Below are 16441 nucleotides of genomic sequence, written 5' to 3' on the forward strand. Positions count from 1 at the left end.
AGGAAGGAGAAAAGGAGGGAGGGAAAGAGGGAAAGAATAAGGGAAAGAAGGAGGGAAGGAGAGAAAGAAGGAAAGAAAGAAGGGTAGAGAAGGAAGGAAGGAAGGAAGGAAGGAAGGAAGGAAGGAAGGAAGGAGAGAAGGAAATAAAAAAATGAAAGAGGGAAGGAAGGAGAGAAGGAACAAAAGAGAGAAAAAGGGAGGGAAGGAAAGAAGGAAAGAGACAAGGAAGGATGGAACCAAAGAGCAAAGGAAGCGAGAGAGAAAACAGGTAGAGAAGGAAGAAAGAAGAAGGCAAAGAAAAAGAGGATGCTTGACTCAAATTCTTATTATTAAAATAGCTAGTTAATATTTAATATTTCTGACAGAAAACAGGGTGAATGTGCATTTCAGAGAAATTAATGGTCTTTGCTCTTCACTCAAAGAAAGGTTAAACTAATACTTGCTTTCAATAATGGATGCATTTAGGATTGTCTTTTTTTCTGGCTTGAAAAGGTGCAGTTACGGGACTCTTAATTACATGCTTGCCTTGCAGATACGAAAGCAACAAAAAGAACACACAGAGCTTATTGAAGAATATCGCATTAAGCAGCAACAATGTGGGATGGGTCCCCATGCTATGATGCCGGGCCTTCCTTCTCAGCCCCCAATGGTCCCAGGAGCATCGCCGCCCTCAATGGGTCAACAGAATTTCCCAGTAGTCCCACAACAACTTCAGCACCAGCAGCATGCGGTTGTCGTTCCTGGCCAACCCACTCCGCCAAGGATGCCAGGCTTGCCTGGATGGCAGCCTCCCAGTGCTGCACAAATGCACATCCCACACAATGCACCAAGGATGCCCCCTCCAATGACACCGCTGCCTGTCAATTCTGTGCCGCCCGCTTCTGTGCCGGCTCCCACCTCCAGCGTGCAGTCAGGACCCCCGCCACGGGTGGAGTTTGACGATAACAACCCGTTTAGTGAAAGCTTTCAAGAACGAGAGCGAAAAGAGCGCTTGCGAGAGCAACAGGAAAGACAACGCATTCAACTTATGCAGGAAGTGGACCGGCAGAGAGCTTTGCAGCAGAGGATGGAGATGGAGCAACACGGTGCAGCGGGCTCAGAATTAAACGCCAGACCTTCCTTGTCTCAGATGCCGTACTTCAATTCCGATCTGCCTTGTAATTTCATGCGGCCTTCGCAGTCTCTTCCGCAATCCCCGCAGCATCAACAGCAGATGGGAGCTCTTATCCAGCAAGGGCCTTTGAACTCGCCGCCTGCTGCCAACTTTCCGCAGTGTAGTGAGCAGCAGCCAATGGGATCTTCCCCTTTTGGACCTGATCCAGCGCCAGTTCCAGATGGAAGCCCCACTTTCCACTCTGTTAAGCAGTCTCTCGGGAACGTCTCGGGAGCCAACTTTACACAGTGCCAGGTTAGACCTCAGTTTGCCGGTGGTCTGCCTGCAGTTCCTCTAGCAGCCGGCAATGGTCCTCCCTGTGGCCAGGACACCAGCATGCCCCACGGCCCAAACTTTCCTGAAACAAGTCAGTCTCTCATTCAGTTGTATTCGGATATCATTCCAGAGGAGAAGGGCAAGAAGAAAAGAACAAGGAAAAAGAAGAAAGAGGATGACACGGAATCAGTAAAGACTCCGTCTACACCTCATTCAGATATAACTGCACCACCGACTCCACTTGTTTCAGATGCTGTCTCCACCCCAGCAGTTAGCACACCTGGAGAACATGCCTCCCACCCGACAGAAGTGGAAGCAGAAGAGGTGCCAGGCTCATCGACTCCAAATGCTGTGGAGAGCCAGTCTTCCTTAGAACTCAAAGGCCAGCTCTCTAGTAGTGATTTGTCACAAAACAAATTGCCCGAGCCATCAAGCACGAAGCCAGAGACGGACACGGTCAAGGCAGATGCTTCTGAGGGCGCTCAGGAAATCACCCAAGAAGATACAGAAGGAGATCAGTGCCCTGGTCAACCCAAGCTGAAGACAGAAGGTCAAAGCAGCATTAAAGTGGAAGAGGATAAAGCTGCAACCCAGTCTACACCTTCTTCACAGAACCAGGGGCAAGATGCAAGCGGCCCAGCCGCAAAAGGGGAATCAGGGAACGAACTCCTAAAACACTTGCTTCGGAACAGAAAATCTACTGCTTCTATCAGCCCAAAATCAGATAGCACTTTCCCCTCAGAAGAGGGTGCTGAAGAGAACAAATTCGTAGAGAAACGAGACCCAGCTGAAGGTGGTATGGTAAGTATTCTAAAACATATAAATTGGCATGAGATTCCGTATTGGACATTGTATAGCTTTGTAATATATTATAGTGATAAAGAACATGAGGAAGAACTTCCTGACTGTGAGAGCCATTCAGCAGTGGAACTCTCTGCCCCAGAGTGTGGTGGAGGCTCCTTCTTTGGAAGCTTTTAAACAAGGGCTGGATGGCCATCTGTCAGGGGTGATTTGAATGCAATATTCCTGCTTCTTGGCAGGGGGTTGGACTGGGTGGCCCATGAGGTCTCTTCCAACTCTTTGATTCTATGATTCTGTGATTCTAGAAGCCAGTATCTAAGACCTTTTCCACATAGCTGAATAAAATTCCACATTTTCAGCTTTGAACTGAGATATATGGCAGTGTGGACTCAGATAACCCAGTTCAAAGCAGATATTGTGGATTAGCTGCCTTGCTATTATGGATTATATGGCTGTGTGGAAGGGCCCTTGGTCTAATCTCTACACCAGGGGTCCTCAAACTAAGGCCTGGGGGGCTGGATACGGCCCTCCAAGGTCATTTACCCAGCCCTCGCTCAGGGTCAACCTAAGTCTGAAATGACTTGAAAGCACACAACAACAACAATCCTATCTCATCAGCCAAAAGCAGAACCACACTTCACATTGAAATACTAATAAATTTATATTTGTTAAAATAGTTCTTCATTTCAATGATTGTATTGTTTTAAGTGTTTTTTGCACTACAAATAAGATATGAGCAGTGTGCATAGGAATTCATATATGTTTTTTTTCAAATTATAATCTGGCCCTTCAACAGTTTGAGTGACTGTCACCTGGCCCTCTGTTTAAGAAGTTTGTGGACCCCTGCTGTACACACTAAGACTCTAATTTCTACGGGCAATATGTTCCCAGACTTCATATGGATATGCAATTGTATTAACAATGAAGATATGTATGTGTTATATAGCTAATTCATGGTGCATCTACATTGCAGGATTAATGCAGTTTGATACCACTTCAATGGCTATGACTCAGTGTTATGGAATTATAATAGCTATAGTTTTTCAAGGTCCTTCCCTGCCCAAGAGTGGTGGTGCCTCACCAAACTACAACTCCCAGGATTCCATATCATGGGGCCAGGGTAGTTAAAGTGGTGCCAAACTGCATTAATCCTACAGCGTAGATGCAGACTCAGTCCAATTTGGTTACAATAAAAGAAAACAAGGAGAGGTTGGATGAATCTGTGTATCAAAGAAACAATGGTCCCATGATGATGATGATGATGATGATGAGGATGATTTAATTATGAATTGTTTAATTTTAACTTCCTATGGAAGGGCCCTACAGGTAACCCTTTTTTGCAAACATCTCCTTGTGATTGAAATGCCAAGGCATAAAGAAAAATAAAGAATTATTATTAGTATTATTATTATTGTCAAAATTTAGGTCTGTGCTAGATTACACACTAGCACAGACCTAAAGGGGCTGCTTACGATTTAAGAGAGAACAGATCAAGAAAGGTAAGAAAAGCCGGATTGGGAAAAAAAGAAAAACCAGCACTGTTTCTTGCAAAAATGTCCATCTATAACACATCTTGATAGCCATGTCCTAATCATTAGTAAATATCCTGCTAGTTGTACATAACAGCCATTGTTGATAAAGCAAATCCTAAGTCATAGTGCACAATGGGAGCTCCAGTGGCTCAGCAGTTTAAAACAGTGAGCTGTTGAACTTGCTGACCAAAAGGTTGGTGCTTTGAATCTGGGGAGCGAAGTGAGCTCCCACTGTGAGCCCCAGCTTTTACCAACCTAGCAGTACGAAAACATACAAATGTGATTACTTCAATAGGTACTGCTATGGTGGAAAGATAACAGCACTCCATGCAGTCATGCTGGCCACATGACCTTGAAGATGTCTATGGACAATGCCAGCTCTTCAGCTTAGAAATGCAGATGAACACCACCCCCCAGAATCAGACTGGACTAGACTTAATGTCAAGAGGAAACCTTTACCTTTAAGTCATAGTGACATTCTTTAGCCAAAATATGGTATTTTATTGTATCTCCATCTTGTAGCTTTATCTTTCAACTTGGTGATCTGAATTGATATATCTTTCCTTCTTTTCTCCATTAGCAATCAATAGGAAATCCGTTGCAGGGTACATTTGGGTGCGGCAACAACCAGATTTTGAGAGCTGATTTGGGACATGAAACGAAAAAACAGCGAAACAAACGAACTCAGAGAGCGGGGGAGAAGGCAGCACCTCGGACAAAGAGGAGGAAAAAAGAGGAAGAGGAGAAGCAGGCTATTTATCCCAACACAGAAACTTTTATGCAATTAAAGCAGGTGAGTATTCGTATGGAAACGGGAACCTCATCCCTGAAAAATATGAAAGCATTGGGAGCCAACTGAAAGACTTAGGCTATGTTCTTAGGCTCCTTGTTTGAAACAAAAAATAACACTGCCAATTTCTTTTTTTGCTTGGTCATATTTACTTTTTTAGGGTATATAAACATAGAAATAAATGCATGTGAATTTTTAAAGTACATTTTATTAGGCTTGTGCATGGATTTGGAGTGGTCGGTTACCTTCGGTCAATCTGGGTTCTTCGGCTTGGTTGGATGGATTTAACAGCCAGGGCCCAGTCGTCATCTTTTTCTGTCCATTACGGGATCACATGGCAACCAATCACTACTACTCCCCCCCTATTCGGCATCACAAGGTGTGCAAAGAGGCTGCCACATGCCACTCACATGGGGTTCCCCTGTGAACCCTTCCTGTTGGGCCAATCGGAATTGAAGAATGCTGTGATGTGTCTTACGCAAGCTGTGTCTGATCCCTTAACACTATTGCTGAAACTCAGGCTCCCTTGAAGGGAAAAAAGAAAGGGTCCCAAGAACGGAAAGGGGAGCCTCCTAAGTTCCCGCATTGCCGCCAATGAACCAAAGCTAGCCACATTTTTCTGCTGCGAACCAAAAATAGCTATCAGGCTACCCACCCATTTTCAGGAGGCGCTCAAAAATGGATACAAGCATCTACCGAAATCTGGCCAGCAGACACAGATCAAGGTTCCGCCAAAATGCACAAGCCTACATTGTATGATTGCCTCCAATCCACATCGTATATTTGCATAATATGTGTTGATGCCAACCTAGTTGGCCCTGCAGTGCAATGTGCACATGTTAGTGTTTGATAATACAAGATGAGTCTGTATATTTCTTAATGTAATGTTGTATTGCAAAATGGTTATTAGAAGCCTCCAAAGTATGGAAGGCATGAAGGAGTGTGAGGGTGCACCTCCTTATTGTTTCAGAATGAGTGAGCTGGCACATGCCCTCTTATGTGTCTTTTTAATACACTTGTTTTACTCTACTTTCGAAGTACATAATGTGACTTTTTGACTGTCAAAAAGGCCCACTCTGACTGCATCCCTAGGAACGTGTTGGAAATTTCAGAAATTAGGGCATTTTGATTTATACGATCCCAAAATTATTCACCTAACTGAATAAAATTGGGGTTTTAACTGTTTTTAGGAGGACCCAGGAAACTAGATGCATGGGAACGAAGGTTTGGCAAAGGAAGGGTGTTCTAATGATATAGAGCAGGCATGGGCAAACTTGAGCCCTCCAGGTGTTTTGGACTTCAATTCCTAACAGCCTCAGACACCTTCCTTTCCCCCCTCACCCACTTATGATGCTTTGAATCACATGGTTTGCTGTATATGTAAATGCTTGGAATTTACATCAGGCATGGGCAAACTTCAGCCCTCCAGGTGTTTTGGACCTCAACTCTGACAATTCCTAACAGCCTCATTCCCCTTACTTTCCTCTCTCATTTGATTTAGTAGCTGAGGGGGAAAGGAAAGGGCCTAAGGCTGTTACTAATTTTTGGAGTTGAAGTCCAAAACACCTGGAGGGCCCAAGTTTGACCATGGCCAATCTAGAATTCTTGTAACATCCAATTTTCCTCTTTGTGGTGTCCGTGAAATTGTGTTTATGTTTTATTAAGGAGGAGGTCTTTCAAAAGTTGCAGTACTCCTGTGTTCTTGAGAGCCATTTGACACCCAACGGTATTCATTTTTAAGTTTTAGAGCAGCACCTTTTTTTGTTGTTGTGTCTGGAGCGACTTGAGAAACTGCAAGTCGCTTCTGGTGTGAGAGAATTGGCTGTCTGCAAGGACGTTGCCCAGGGGACACCCGGATGATTTTATGTTTTTATCATCCTTGTGGGAGGCTTCTCTCATGTCCCTGCATGAGGAGCTGGAGCTGATAGAGGGAGCTCATCCACCTCTCCCCGGATTCGAACCTGCGACCTGTTGGTTTTCAGTCCTGCCGGCACAGGGGTTTAATCCACTGCAACACCTGTGATTTAAGATGCATTGGTAGCAGCTGTTTACCTGAAGGGAAGATTCCATCGTTTGACATAAACTTATACCACAAGTGCCTGAAGAAAGGTACTTACAGGGCTACTGTAGAATCAATGTGTAAAAAAACAGGGCTTTTAGTGGTAAGCATCATCTTAGTGTAATTGACAAGAAATCTGTGGTTCATTGCTGATTAATCCTGTAAATGTGATACTAACTACCGATCTTCTCTTCCAGCAACTCTCTTTGCTGCCTTTGATGGAGCCAATAATTGGAGTGAGTTTTGCCCGTTTTCTGCCTTGTGGCAGTGGCCATCTGAATAGTGGAAGTCGCCTTATGGGAAGCTTTGGTAGTGCCACGCTTGATGGGGTATCAGATTACTATTCCCAGCTAATCTATAAGGTGTATTTTTATTTCTACATAGATTTTCCAAAAGTTCTATAAGAAACAGCAACAGTGACTATTATTCATGAGATCATGCTGTATCCAAAAAGATAATTTTCTTTTGTGCGTCTCTTGCTGCTTTGATAGAAAGTACAGGTTGAGGATTCCTTGTTCAAAATTCTTGATCCCACAAGTGTTTTGGATTTCAGGGGTTTTTTCCCTCTGGATTTTGAAATATTTGCATGTAATGACATATATTGAAGATGGGACTCAATGTTGCACTCCAGGCCTGGAAACACCTATGACCACCGCACCACACAAGAGTCTAGAAACATAAGCAAACAGTTTATTGTAAAATACATGAAAAAGCATATTAAAAAGCAGGAATAAGAAAAGAAGATCTATAATCCAAAACGGTTTAGCAATAGGTGATAACCAAACAATAATCCAAATGTCTCATAGAGTTCCAGAGGTGACAAAGTCCAGGAACAGCCAGAAATCACAGGTACAGGAGAAGTCCACAAGCAAGAAGGTATAATTAGTAAAAATTTGCACAAAAATACATGAACAGGAACAAAGAAAACTTCCAGGATATTAAAATCCATAACCAAGGATTGACTTGAACCAATAACAAGAGAACTCATGCTTAGCTTCTCCCTCTAATGCAATGTTCCCTGAACTGCCCTTAAGGTAAATAGTTAATTCTTCAGTAGACACCCATGAAAGCTTTACATCTCCCGTGAATTGTCTCCACAACTCTCCCACATAATCTCTCTGAACTAAGCAATCTATTTTCTGCTCTGATCTGTAAACAAGGACTTTAGGTCCTTGTTTACAGGACCTAAAGTCCTGGAGCTATAGGTGGTTTCTCCTGGGAACCCTCCTTATTACTCAGCTCTTCACTTGATTCCTTATCTATGTTGCTACTTCTGACTCCTTGGAAATGCCCTTGAAGCCCTGCACTTTCTAAGCCAGACGTCATTTCCCAGACCTGAATTTCCAAGACTTGAGAGCCCATCACTTTGTGCCCCAGGAAAGCCCACAATCCTCTCTGAATCATCAGTTATTTGTTTATTTATTTATTCTTTCAAACGTTTGTACCCCACCCTTCTCAACCCCCTAGAGGGGACTCAGGCCAGCCTACAACGGCAACAATTCAATGCCAACATATACAAAAACACAATATAGCATGACATTACAAGATAAATAAAAACATTAAGTTAAAATCCATTTAAACAATATTATCAGCCATATAGTCATATCCAAGTCTGATTCAGTGACCAACAATCTGGTCTAAAGCCTGTCCATAGTAATTTCCCAAACATTGCAATTGCTGTCAAGCCTGTTACCCGAATGCCTAGTCCCAAAACCATGATTTGAGCTTTTTCGTAAAGGAAAGGAGGGATGGAGCTGACCTAATTTCACTGGGGGACGTGTTCCACAGGTGAGGGGCCACTACCAAGAAGGCCCTGTCTCTCGTCCCCGCCAAACATGTTTGCGAAGAAGGTGGGATCGAGAGCAGGGCCTCCCTGGATGATCTTAAATTCTGAGACGGGATGTAAAGGGAGATATGTTCAGACAAGTAAGCTGGGACAGAACCATATAGGGCTTTATAGACCAAGACCATCAGCCTCTCAACAACACTCAAATATAAACACAAAATTCATTCATGTTTCATATATACCTTATTCACAGAGCCTGGATGCAATTTTATGCTTAAGATTTTTAATATTTTTGTGTATTAAGCCACTTTTGTGTACATTGAACCATCACACTACACAGATAACATGATCTTCACTACCTATGTGTACGATTTTGATTACTTTGGATATTGGAATTCTGCATAAGGGATTCTCAACCTGTATTACCTTTTTTTAAAAAACTATTCTTGTTTTACTCTTTTGGCTAATTCTTAGACTGAAAGCCAAAGTATTACATTTGCTCAACCATTCAACTTTGGCTAGTCACCAATGTAGTCAGGCAATCATGGTTTGCATTTGCCCTGAAAAGATTTAATTTGTATGTTTAGCTATAGCAGCAAATTAGGGTTCTCTGTTAATAATTACCGATTTTGCAAAACATGCAAGGGGAGTGAGGTTGTGAGGTTGTGGGGGAACAAAATATAAATCTGAAGTTAATTCCAGGAATTTAGTCTAAACTTCACCATTGTGCCTGGTAGAACAGTAGTCACATTAAAATACGAGGGTTGAATGAAAAGTAATGCCTCCATCTACGTAACTCCTCAACAAATGTCAGTACTGGTATGCAGGAGGCACTGGCTTGTTCAGTACACTCTCCTCTACAGTTCCATTTTGGCAGGAAGCCTTAGCATTGAACAGTTGTGTTGTTAAAGTGTGAAATATGGAACCCTGCGCAGACAGTTGGTCAATGCGACTTAAGCAGCGTGCAGTCATTGAATTCTTGACAGCAGAAGATGTCACCCCAAAGGAGATTCATCAGAGAATGCAAGCTGTTTATGGTGATGTGAGGACTGTGCGCCATTTAACGATGTTGAGGTGGGAACATCTGACTTGCATGACAAAGAGTTGGACGTCCTGTAACAGCAACCACTGAGTTTCACAAGCAAAAGGTTGACAGATTGATTCAAGATGATCATCGTATCACTCAGAGAGAATATTCAAGCATAATTGCATTTCACAACAACGTGTGGGTCACATTATTGCTTTGCTTGGCTATCGGAAGATATGTGCATGATAGGTTGCGGAAACAGAGTGTCGACTTTTTTCGCGACGGCTTCAGAAAACTTGTTCATAGTTGGCAGAAATGTATCCAATTGTCTGGTGATTATGTCAGAAAGTGAAAAGTGTTAGTTAAAGAGCACATTCTAAGGATTTTTTCTGCATTTGATTTATTAAAATATTCCCATCCAAACCCAAGTAACGAAGGTGGAGGCATTACTTTTCATTCAACCCTCGTACATAAACATTCTCTACATGTAATTATATATTCTGTTTTCTCTAATAAACTGGCTTAAAACTTGCTTCAAATTTGTTTTTTTTCATGCAGCAGAATAACCTCAGCAACCCTCCCACGCCTCCGGCCTCCCTCCCTCCCACACCTCCGCCTGTAACTTGCCAAAAAATGGTAAATGGATTTGCAACCACCGAAGAACTTGCCACGAAGGCTGGAATGCTGGGAGGTCATGATGGTACGTTGTTATATGAATTCAACACTCATATGTGTACATGCATGTTTCATTTTACAACAGAATGCTTCGAAATTTGCAAAATGCATGGAAGTCATGTCAAAGAATATACAGTATATTCTGTGAATGAACATATTCCATGTTTGTAAAGTTATGGCAAGCACAACGCAGGTTCAAGATCCTGATGTTGGAGAGGTGGATAAGATTGGTAGCTTGTCCGTTGCTTCACTACCAATTCAGTCATTAAATGTTAATGCCAAAAAATATGAGTGGGAGTTAGGATCCATTGCTGGCTTTGGCTTTGCTTTTGGGGTTTAGATCAGGTGTTCATTGTGTTTTTGCTGCATTTCAGTAACCAAAGCTCTGGGACCGAAGCAGTTCCAGCTGCCTTTCAGACCACAGGATGATCTCTTGGCTCGTGCCATGGCACAAGGTCCTAAAAGTGTGGATGTTCCTGCTTCCCTACCGACTCCACCTCACAACAATCATGAAGAGCTACGGTAAGTGTTTTCTCTAAACCTTTAACCCAGGTGTGGGCAAAATTGGGCTCTTCAGGTGTTTTGGACTCCAACTCCCACAATTCCTAACAGCCTCAGGCCCCTTCCTTTTCCCCCTCAGCCGCTTAAGGCTGTTAGGAATTGTGGGAGTTGGAGTCCAAAACACCTGAAGAACCCAAGTTTGCCCATGCCTGCTTTAACCTATATCAGGTGCCAGGTATTCCAGATGCTTCCTGGTGCCATTTCACATTGAAAAATCTAGTACTTTTCCCAGTAGTATTTTTGCTGTTCATAATCTAAGTAAATAGAATATTGTTAATGAATATTTTGTGCTTTATGTATACACAAATTAGCCACAAAGAGCTCCATAAAACTGATCTATTTAAGACTGAGAATATTCTTTATTATTTTTATCAGTATATGATGGTTTCCAGTTTTTATTTAACTCCCCCCCCCCCCCAAAATAAAAATCAAATCTAGTAAAAATGTTTTGAAGGAAACCTGACCCAGTCCTTGAAATCAGGCTAAGCAGCTGTTTTTTCCGATAACAGAGTCTGGGATTTACAAGTGATGTACAGTTAATCTCCTTGTGGAGAGAAAAAAACAAGGTTTAAGTAAACATCATTATAATAAATGACATACAGATATTTAAATCCACATAATATAAATAAACATAATAGTGAATAACATAAGTAAAGGTAAAGGTTTCACCTTGACATTAAGTCTAATTGTCTCTGACTCTGAGGGTTGGTGCTCATCTCCATTTCTAAGCCGAATAGCTGGCGTTGTCCGTAAACGCCTCCAAGGTCATGTGGCCGGCATGACTGCATGGAGCGCTATTACCTTCCAGCTGGAGTAGTACCTATTGATCTACTAACAATTGCATCGGGACTGTAGCGCAACTGGCTGGGTGTCAGCTGCATTAAGATCACCACTGACCGAAAGGTCATGAGTTCAAAGCCAGCCCGGGTCAAAGTGAGCTTCTGACCAATTTGTGTAGCTTACTGTCGACCTTTGCAGCCTGAAAAACAGTTGCATCTGTCAAGTAGGAAAGGAGTCTAATTTAACTAATTTACAATGCCATAAAAATCTCCAGCAAGCATGCAAAGAATGAGGAAGTACTTCATCAGTGTCACAGATGGATGGTGAAGCAACAGCTCCCCTGGTGGCCAGAATACTCTCATCAAAAAAGCTGGAATGTTATATAGCCTCTGTGTGTCTGTCTATATATGTTGTGTGTCTATGGAATTGAATGTTTACCATGTATATGTACATTGTAAATCGCCCTGAGTCCCCTACATGGTGAGAAGGGTGGAATATAAATACTGTAAATAGAAATAAATAAATAAATTTTCGAACTGCTAAGTTGGCAGAAGCTGGGGCTAACTGCGGGAGCTCACCCTGCTCCCCGGAGTCAAACCGCCAACCTTTTGGTCAGCAAGTTCAGCAACTCAGTGCTGCATCACCAGAGGCTCCTTAAAAAATAACATACAGGTATTCAAATTAATGGCTTGCACTGGAGGAAATGATTTCTTAATCCATATATTTGGAGGAATCTTGTGTTTTCTACATCTTAATTGCATCAGAAGCCATATTCAATAAATGCAGTTGAATACATGGACCAATAAATTTTTGATAGGAGAGTTCCGTGTGATGTTTACTTACATAGTTGTTTGTGTCTCTTGCTAGTAGATGGAATGAATTAAGCATGTTTTCCAAACTGGTGTCACTTTCTTGAATTTACCCTGAATTTCCATATTACCTGTTTGTCTATGAAGAGAGGTTCCAACTCTGAGTTTTCTTTCCCTTTCTAGGGTTCAGGATCCTTGTGATGACAGAGACACTCCCGACAGCTTTGTTCCCTCGTCCTCTCCTGAGAGCGTCATGGGCATGGAAATAAGCAGATACCCTGATCTGGCCGCAGTAAAGGAAGAGATGCCAGAGCCAATTCCTTCCCCCATCATCCCAATCCTACCTGCTAGCACTGGAAAGGGTAATGCCAAAATTATCTTCTTATTCATGTTATTTTCTCCACCTACGTTTTCATGCACCTTAGCTGCATAGATGCTTAATTTCTCGTTTCTCTCCAAACTAAGGTTCAGAAGCAAAAAGGAATTATATCAAGACAGAGCCTGGGCCTGGCTTCTTTGGCTCTCAGATTGGATCTTCCCCAAACGTCCCAAGATCTGGCTTTGTATCCATAGCAATTACTTTACATCCCGCTGCTGCAGAGGTAAGCACCTCAATGGGCCCAAAACCACAAGTAAAGTATAACAATGTGATCTATAGCCACTGAAGTTTTGCTAATTTCATAGTTACTCATTTTATTAGTGCTGCAGCGCTACATTTGTCGTGAGGTCCGGTGATTGGTCTCAAAGCCATTTCATTGGGTTGGGTCTCTCTTCCCATTGCTTCCTTAACATCCCATTTACTGCTATCATTTTTATAGTAGTTGTGCTACCATGTAAAAAATAGATTTCCTGCTGAAATGGTTAGAAATCATACCAAAATTATGTTAATGTTGTGTGGTCACCTAGTCACATTATTTGTATGATTAAGTCACATAGATACAAACCCAAGAAATGTTGCTTTCAGTCTGATTGAGCTTCCTGATGATGTCAAGTAGAAATTGAATAGCTGTAGCTTGCATCCTGTTTTACAAACTGTTGCACTCCAGGCCTGGAAACACCTCTGACTACCACACCACACAAGAGTCCAGGAATATAAGCAGTTTATCTATATCTATGTATCTCATATGGAGCCCCTGGTGGCACAGTGGGTTAAAGCGCTGAGCTGCTGAGCTTGTTGACCAAAAGGTTGCAGGTTCGATTTCAGGGAGCGGCATGAGCTTCCGCTGTCAGCCCTAGCTTCTGCCAACCTAGCAGTTCGAAAACATACAAATGTGAGTAGATCAATAGGTACCGCTCCAGCGGGAAGGTAACGGCGCTCCATGCAGTCATGCCGGCCACATGACCTTGGAGGTATCTACGGAAAACACCGGCTCTTCAGCTTAGAAATGGAGATGAGCACCACACCCGAGAGTCAGACATGACTGGACTTAATGTCAGGGGACAACCTTTATCTATGTATCATATAAAAATCAGGAACATTAAAGGAGGATATATAATACAAAAAGGGTGTAGCAAAAGGGAATAACCAAACAATAATCCAACTGTCTCATAAAGTTACAGAAGTGACAAAGTCCAGGAACAGCCAGGAATCACAGCAAAAAATCCACAATCAGGAAGTTATGTTGTTGTTCATTCGTTCAGTCGTCTCCGACTCTTCGTGACCTCATGGACTAGCCCACGCCAGAGCTCCCTGTCGGCCGTTACCACCCCCAGCTCCCTCAAGGTCAGTCCAGTCACTTCAAGGATGCCATCCATCCATCTTGCCCTTGGTCGGCCCCTCTTCCTTTTGCCTTCCACTTTCCCCAACATAATTGTCTTCTCTAGGCTTTCCTGTCTCCTCATGATGTGGCCAAAGTACTTCAACTTTGTCTCTAGTATCTTTCCCTCCAGTGAGCAGTCGGGCTTTATTTCCTGGAGGATGGACTGGTTGGATCTTCTCGCAGTCCAAGGCACTCTCAGAACTTTCCTCCAACACCACAGCTCAAAAGCATCGATCTTCCTTCGCTCAGCCTTCCCTAAGGTCCAGCTCTCACATCCGTAGGTTACTACAGGGAATACCATGGCTTTGACTAGGCGGATCTTTGTTGCCAGTCTGATGTCTCTACTCTTTACTATTTTATCGAGATTGGACATTGCTCTCCTCCCAAGAAGTAAGCGTCTTCTGATTTCCTGGCCACAGTCTGCATCTGCAGTAATCTTTGCACCTAGAAATACAAAGTCTGTCACGGCCTCCACGGTTTCTCCCTCTATTTTCCAGTTGTCAATCATTCTTGTTGCCATAATCTTGGTTTTTTTGACGTTTAGCTGCAACCCAGCTTTTGCGCTTTCTTCTTTCACCTTGATTAGAAGGCTCCTCAGCTCCTCCTCGCTTTCGGCCATCAGAGTGGTGTCATCTGCATATCTGAGGTTGTTAATGTTTCTTCCAGCAATTTTCACCCCAGCTTTGCATTCATCCAGCCCCGCACATCGCATGATGTGTTCTGCATACAAGTTAAAAAGGTTGGGTGAGAGGATGCAGCCTTGCCGTACGCCTTTCCCAATCTTGAACCAGTCTGTTGTTCCGTGGTCAGTTCTGACTGTTGCTACTTGGTCCTTGTACAGATTCCTTAAGAGAGAGACAAGGTGGCTTGGGATGCCCATCCCACTAAGAACTTGCCACAATTTATTATGATCCACACAGTCAAAGGTTTTAGAGTAGTCAATGAAGCAGAAGTAGATGTTTTTCTGAAACTCCCTGCCTTTCTCCATTATCCAGCGGATATTGGCAATTTGGTCTCTTGTTCCTCTGCCTTTTCTAAACCCAGCTTGAACGCCTGGCAACTCTCGTTCCATGTATTGCTGGAGTCTTCCTTGCAGGATCTTGAGCATTACCTTACTGGCATGAGAAATAAGGGCCACTGTACGGAAGTTTGAGCAGTCTTTCGCATTTCCCTTTTTTGGTATGGGGATATAAGTTGATTTTTTCCAGTCTGATGGCCATTCTTGTTGTGTTTTCCATATTTGCTGGCAAATGGCATGCATCACCTTGACAGCATCATCTTTTAAGATTTTAAACAGTTCAGCTGGGATCCCGTCGTCTCCTGCTGCCTTGTTGTTAGCAATGCTTCTTAAGGCCCATTCAACCTCACTCCTCAGGATGTCTGGTTCTAACTCATTCACCACACCGTCAAAACTATCCTTAATATTATTATCCTTCCTATACAGATCTTCTGTATAGTCTCGCCACCTTCTCTTGATCTCTTCAGCTTCTGTTAGGTCCCTGCCATCTTTGTTTCTTATCATACCAATTTTTGCCTGAAATTTACCTCCAATGTTTCTAATTTTCTGGAAGAGGTCTCTTGTCCTTCCTATTCTGTTGTCTTCTTCCACTTCCATGCATTGCTTATTTAAAAATAGTTCCTTATCTCTTCTGGCTAACCTCTGGAATTGCACATTTAACTGGGCATATCTCCCCTTATCCCTGTTTCCTTTTGCTTTCCTCCTTTCTTGGGCTACTTCCAGTGTCTCAGCAGACAACCATTTTGCCTTCTTGGTTTTCTTTTTCTTTGGGACGTACTTTGTTGCCGCCTCCTGAACAATGTCTCGGACTTCTGTCCATAGTTCTTCTGGGACTCTGTTTACTAAATCTAGTCCTTCAAATCTGTTCTTCACTTCCACTGTATATTCGCTAGGAATGTTAGTGAGATCATATCTAACTGGTCTGTGTATTTTCCCTGATCTCTTTAGTTTTATTCTAAATTGGGCAATAAGAAGTTTGTGATCTGAGCTACAGTCAGCCCCAGGTCTTGTTTTCACCGACTGGATGGATGTCCGCCACCTTTGGCTGCAAAGGATGTAGTCAATCTGATTTCGGTATTGACCATCTGGAGAGGTCCATGTGTAAAGCCGTCTTTTAGGTTGTTGGAAGAGAGTATTCGTTATACACAGCGAGTTTTCCTGGCAAAATTCTATCAGCCTGCATCCCGCTTCATTTTGTTCTCCCAGACCATGCTTGCCTGTGATCCCAGTTGTCATTTGACTTCCCACCTTGGCATTCCAGTCTCCTGTAATGAAAATAATGTCTCTTTTTGGTGTATTATCCAGTAGGTCCTGCAGATCCTCATAGAACTGATCTACTTCTGCTTCTTCAGCAGCTGTGGTTGGGGCATATATTTGGATCACTGTAATGTTGAAAGGCTTTCCTTGCACTCGA

At 42.9% G+C, this 16441-nt stretch overlaps 1 protein-coding gene across 10 annotated transcripts in view; it reads left to right on the plus strand.

Annotated features, from left to right (window-relative positions):
- KMT2C (lysine methyltransferase 2C) overlaps positions 1 to 16441 on the plus strand; it is a 264118-nt gene that overhangs the window by 222673 nt on the left and 25004 nt on the right. For 7 of the 10 annotated variants that reach the window (XM_060782601.2, XM_060782604.2, XM_060782605.2 and 4 more), the window contains 7 exons: positions 533 to 2230; positions 4343 to 4555; positions 6809 to 6973; positions 9983 to 10124; positions 10474 to 10621; positions 12433 to 12611; positions 12715 to 12851. In XM_060782601.2, coding sequence (XP_060638584.2) covers positions 533 to 2230; positions 4343 to 4555; positions 6809 to 6973; positions 9983 to 10124; positions 10474 to 10621; positions 12433 to 12611; positions 12715 to 12851 — 2682 coding nt within the window. The remainder of the gene's footprint in view (positions 1 to 532; positions 2231 to 4342; positions 4556 to 6808; positions 6974 to 9982; positions 10125 to 10473; positions 10622 to 12432; positions 12612 to 12714; positions 12852 to 16441) is intronic. The other 3 variants (XM_060782602.2, XM_060782607.2, XM_060782608.2) reach the window with 3 other exon arrangements.

Source organism: Anolis sagrei, chromosome 6 (assembly GCF_037176765.1).
Source record: "Anolis sagrei isolate rAnoSag1 chromosome 6, rAnoSag1.mat, whole genome shotgun sequence".
Lineage (NCBI taxonomy): Eukaryota > Metazoa > Chordata > Lepidosauria > Squamata > Dactyloidae > Anolis > Anolis sagrei.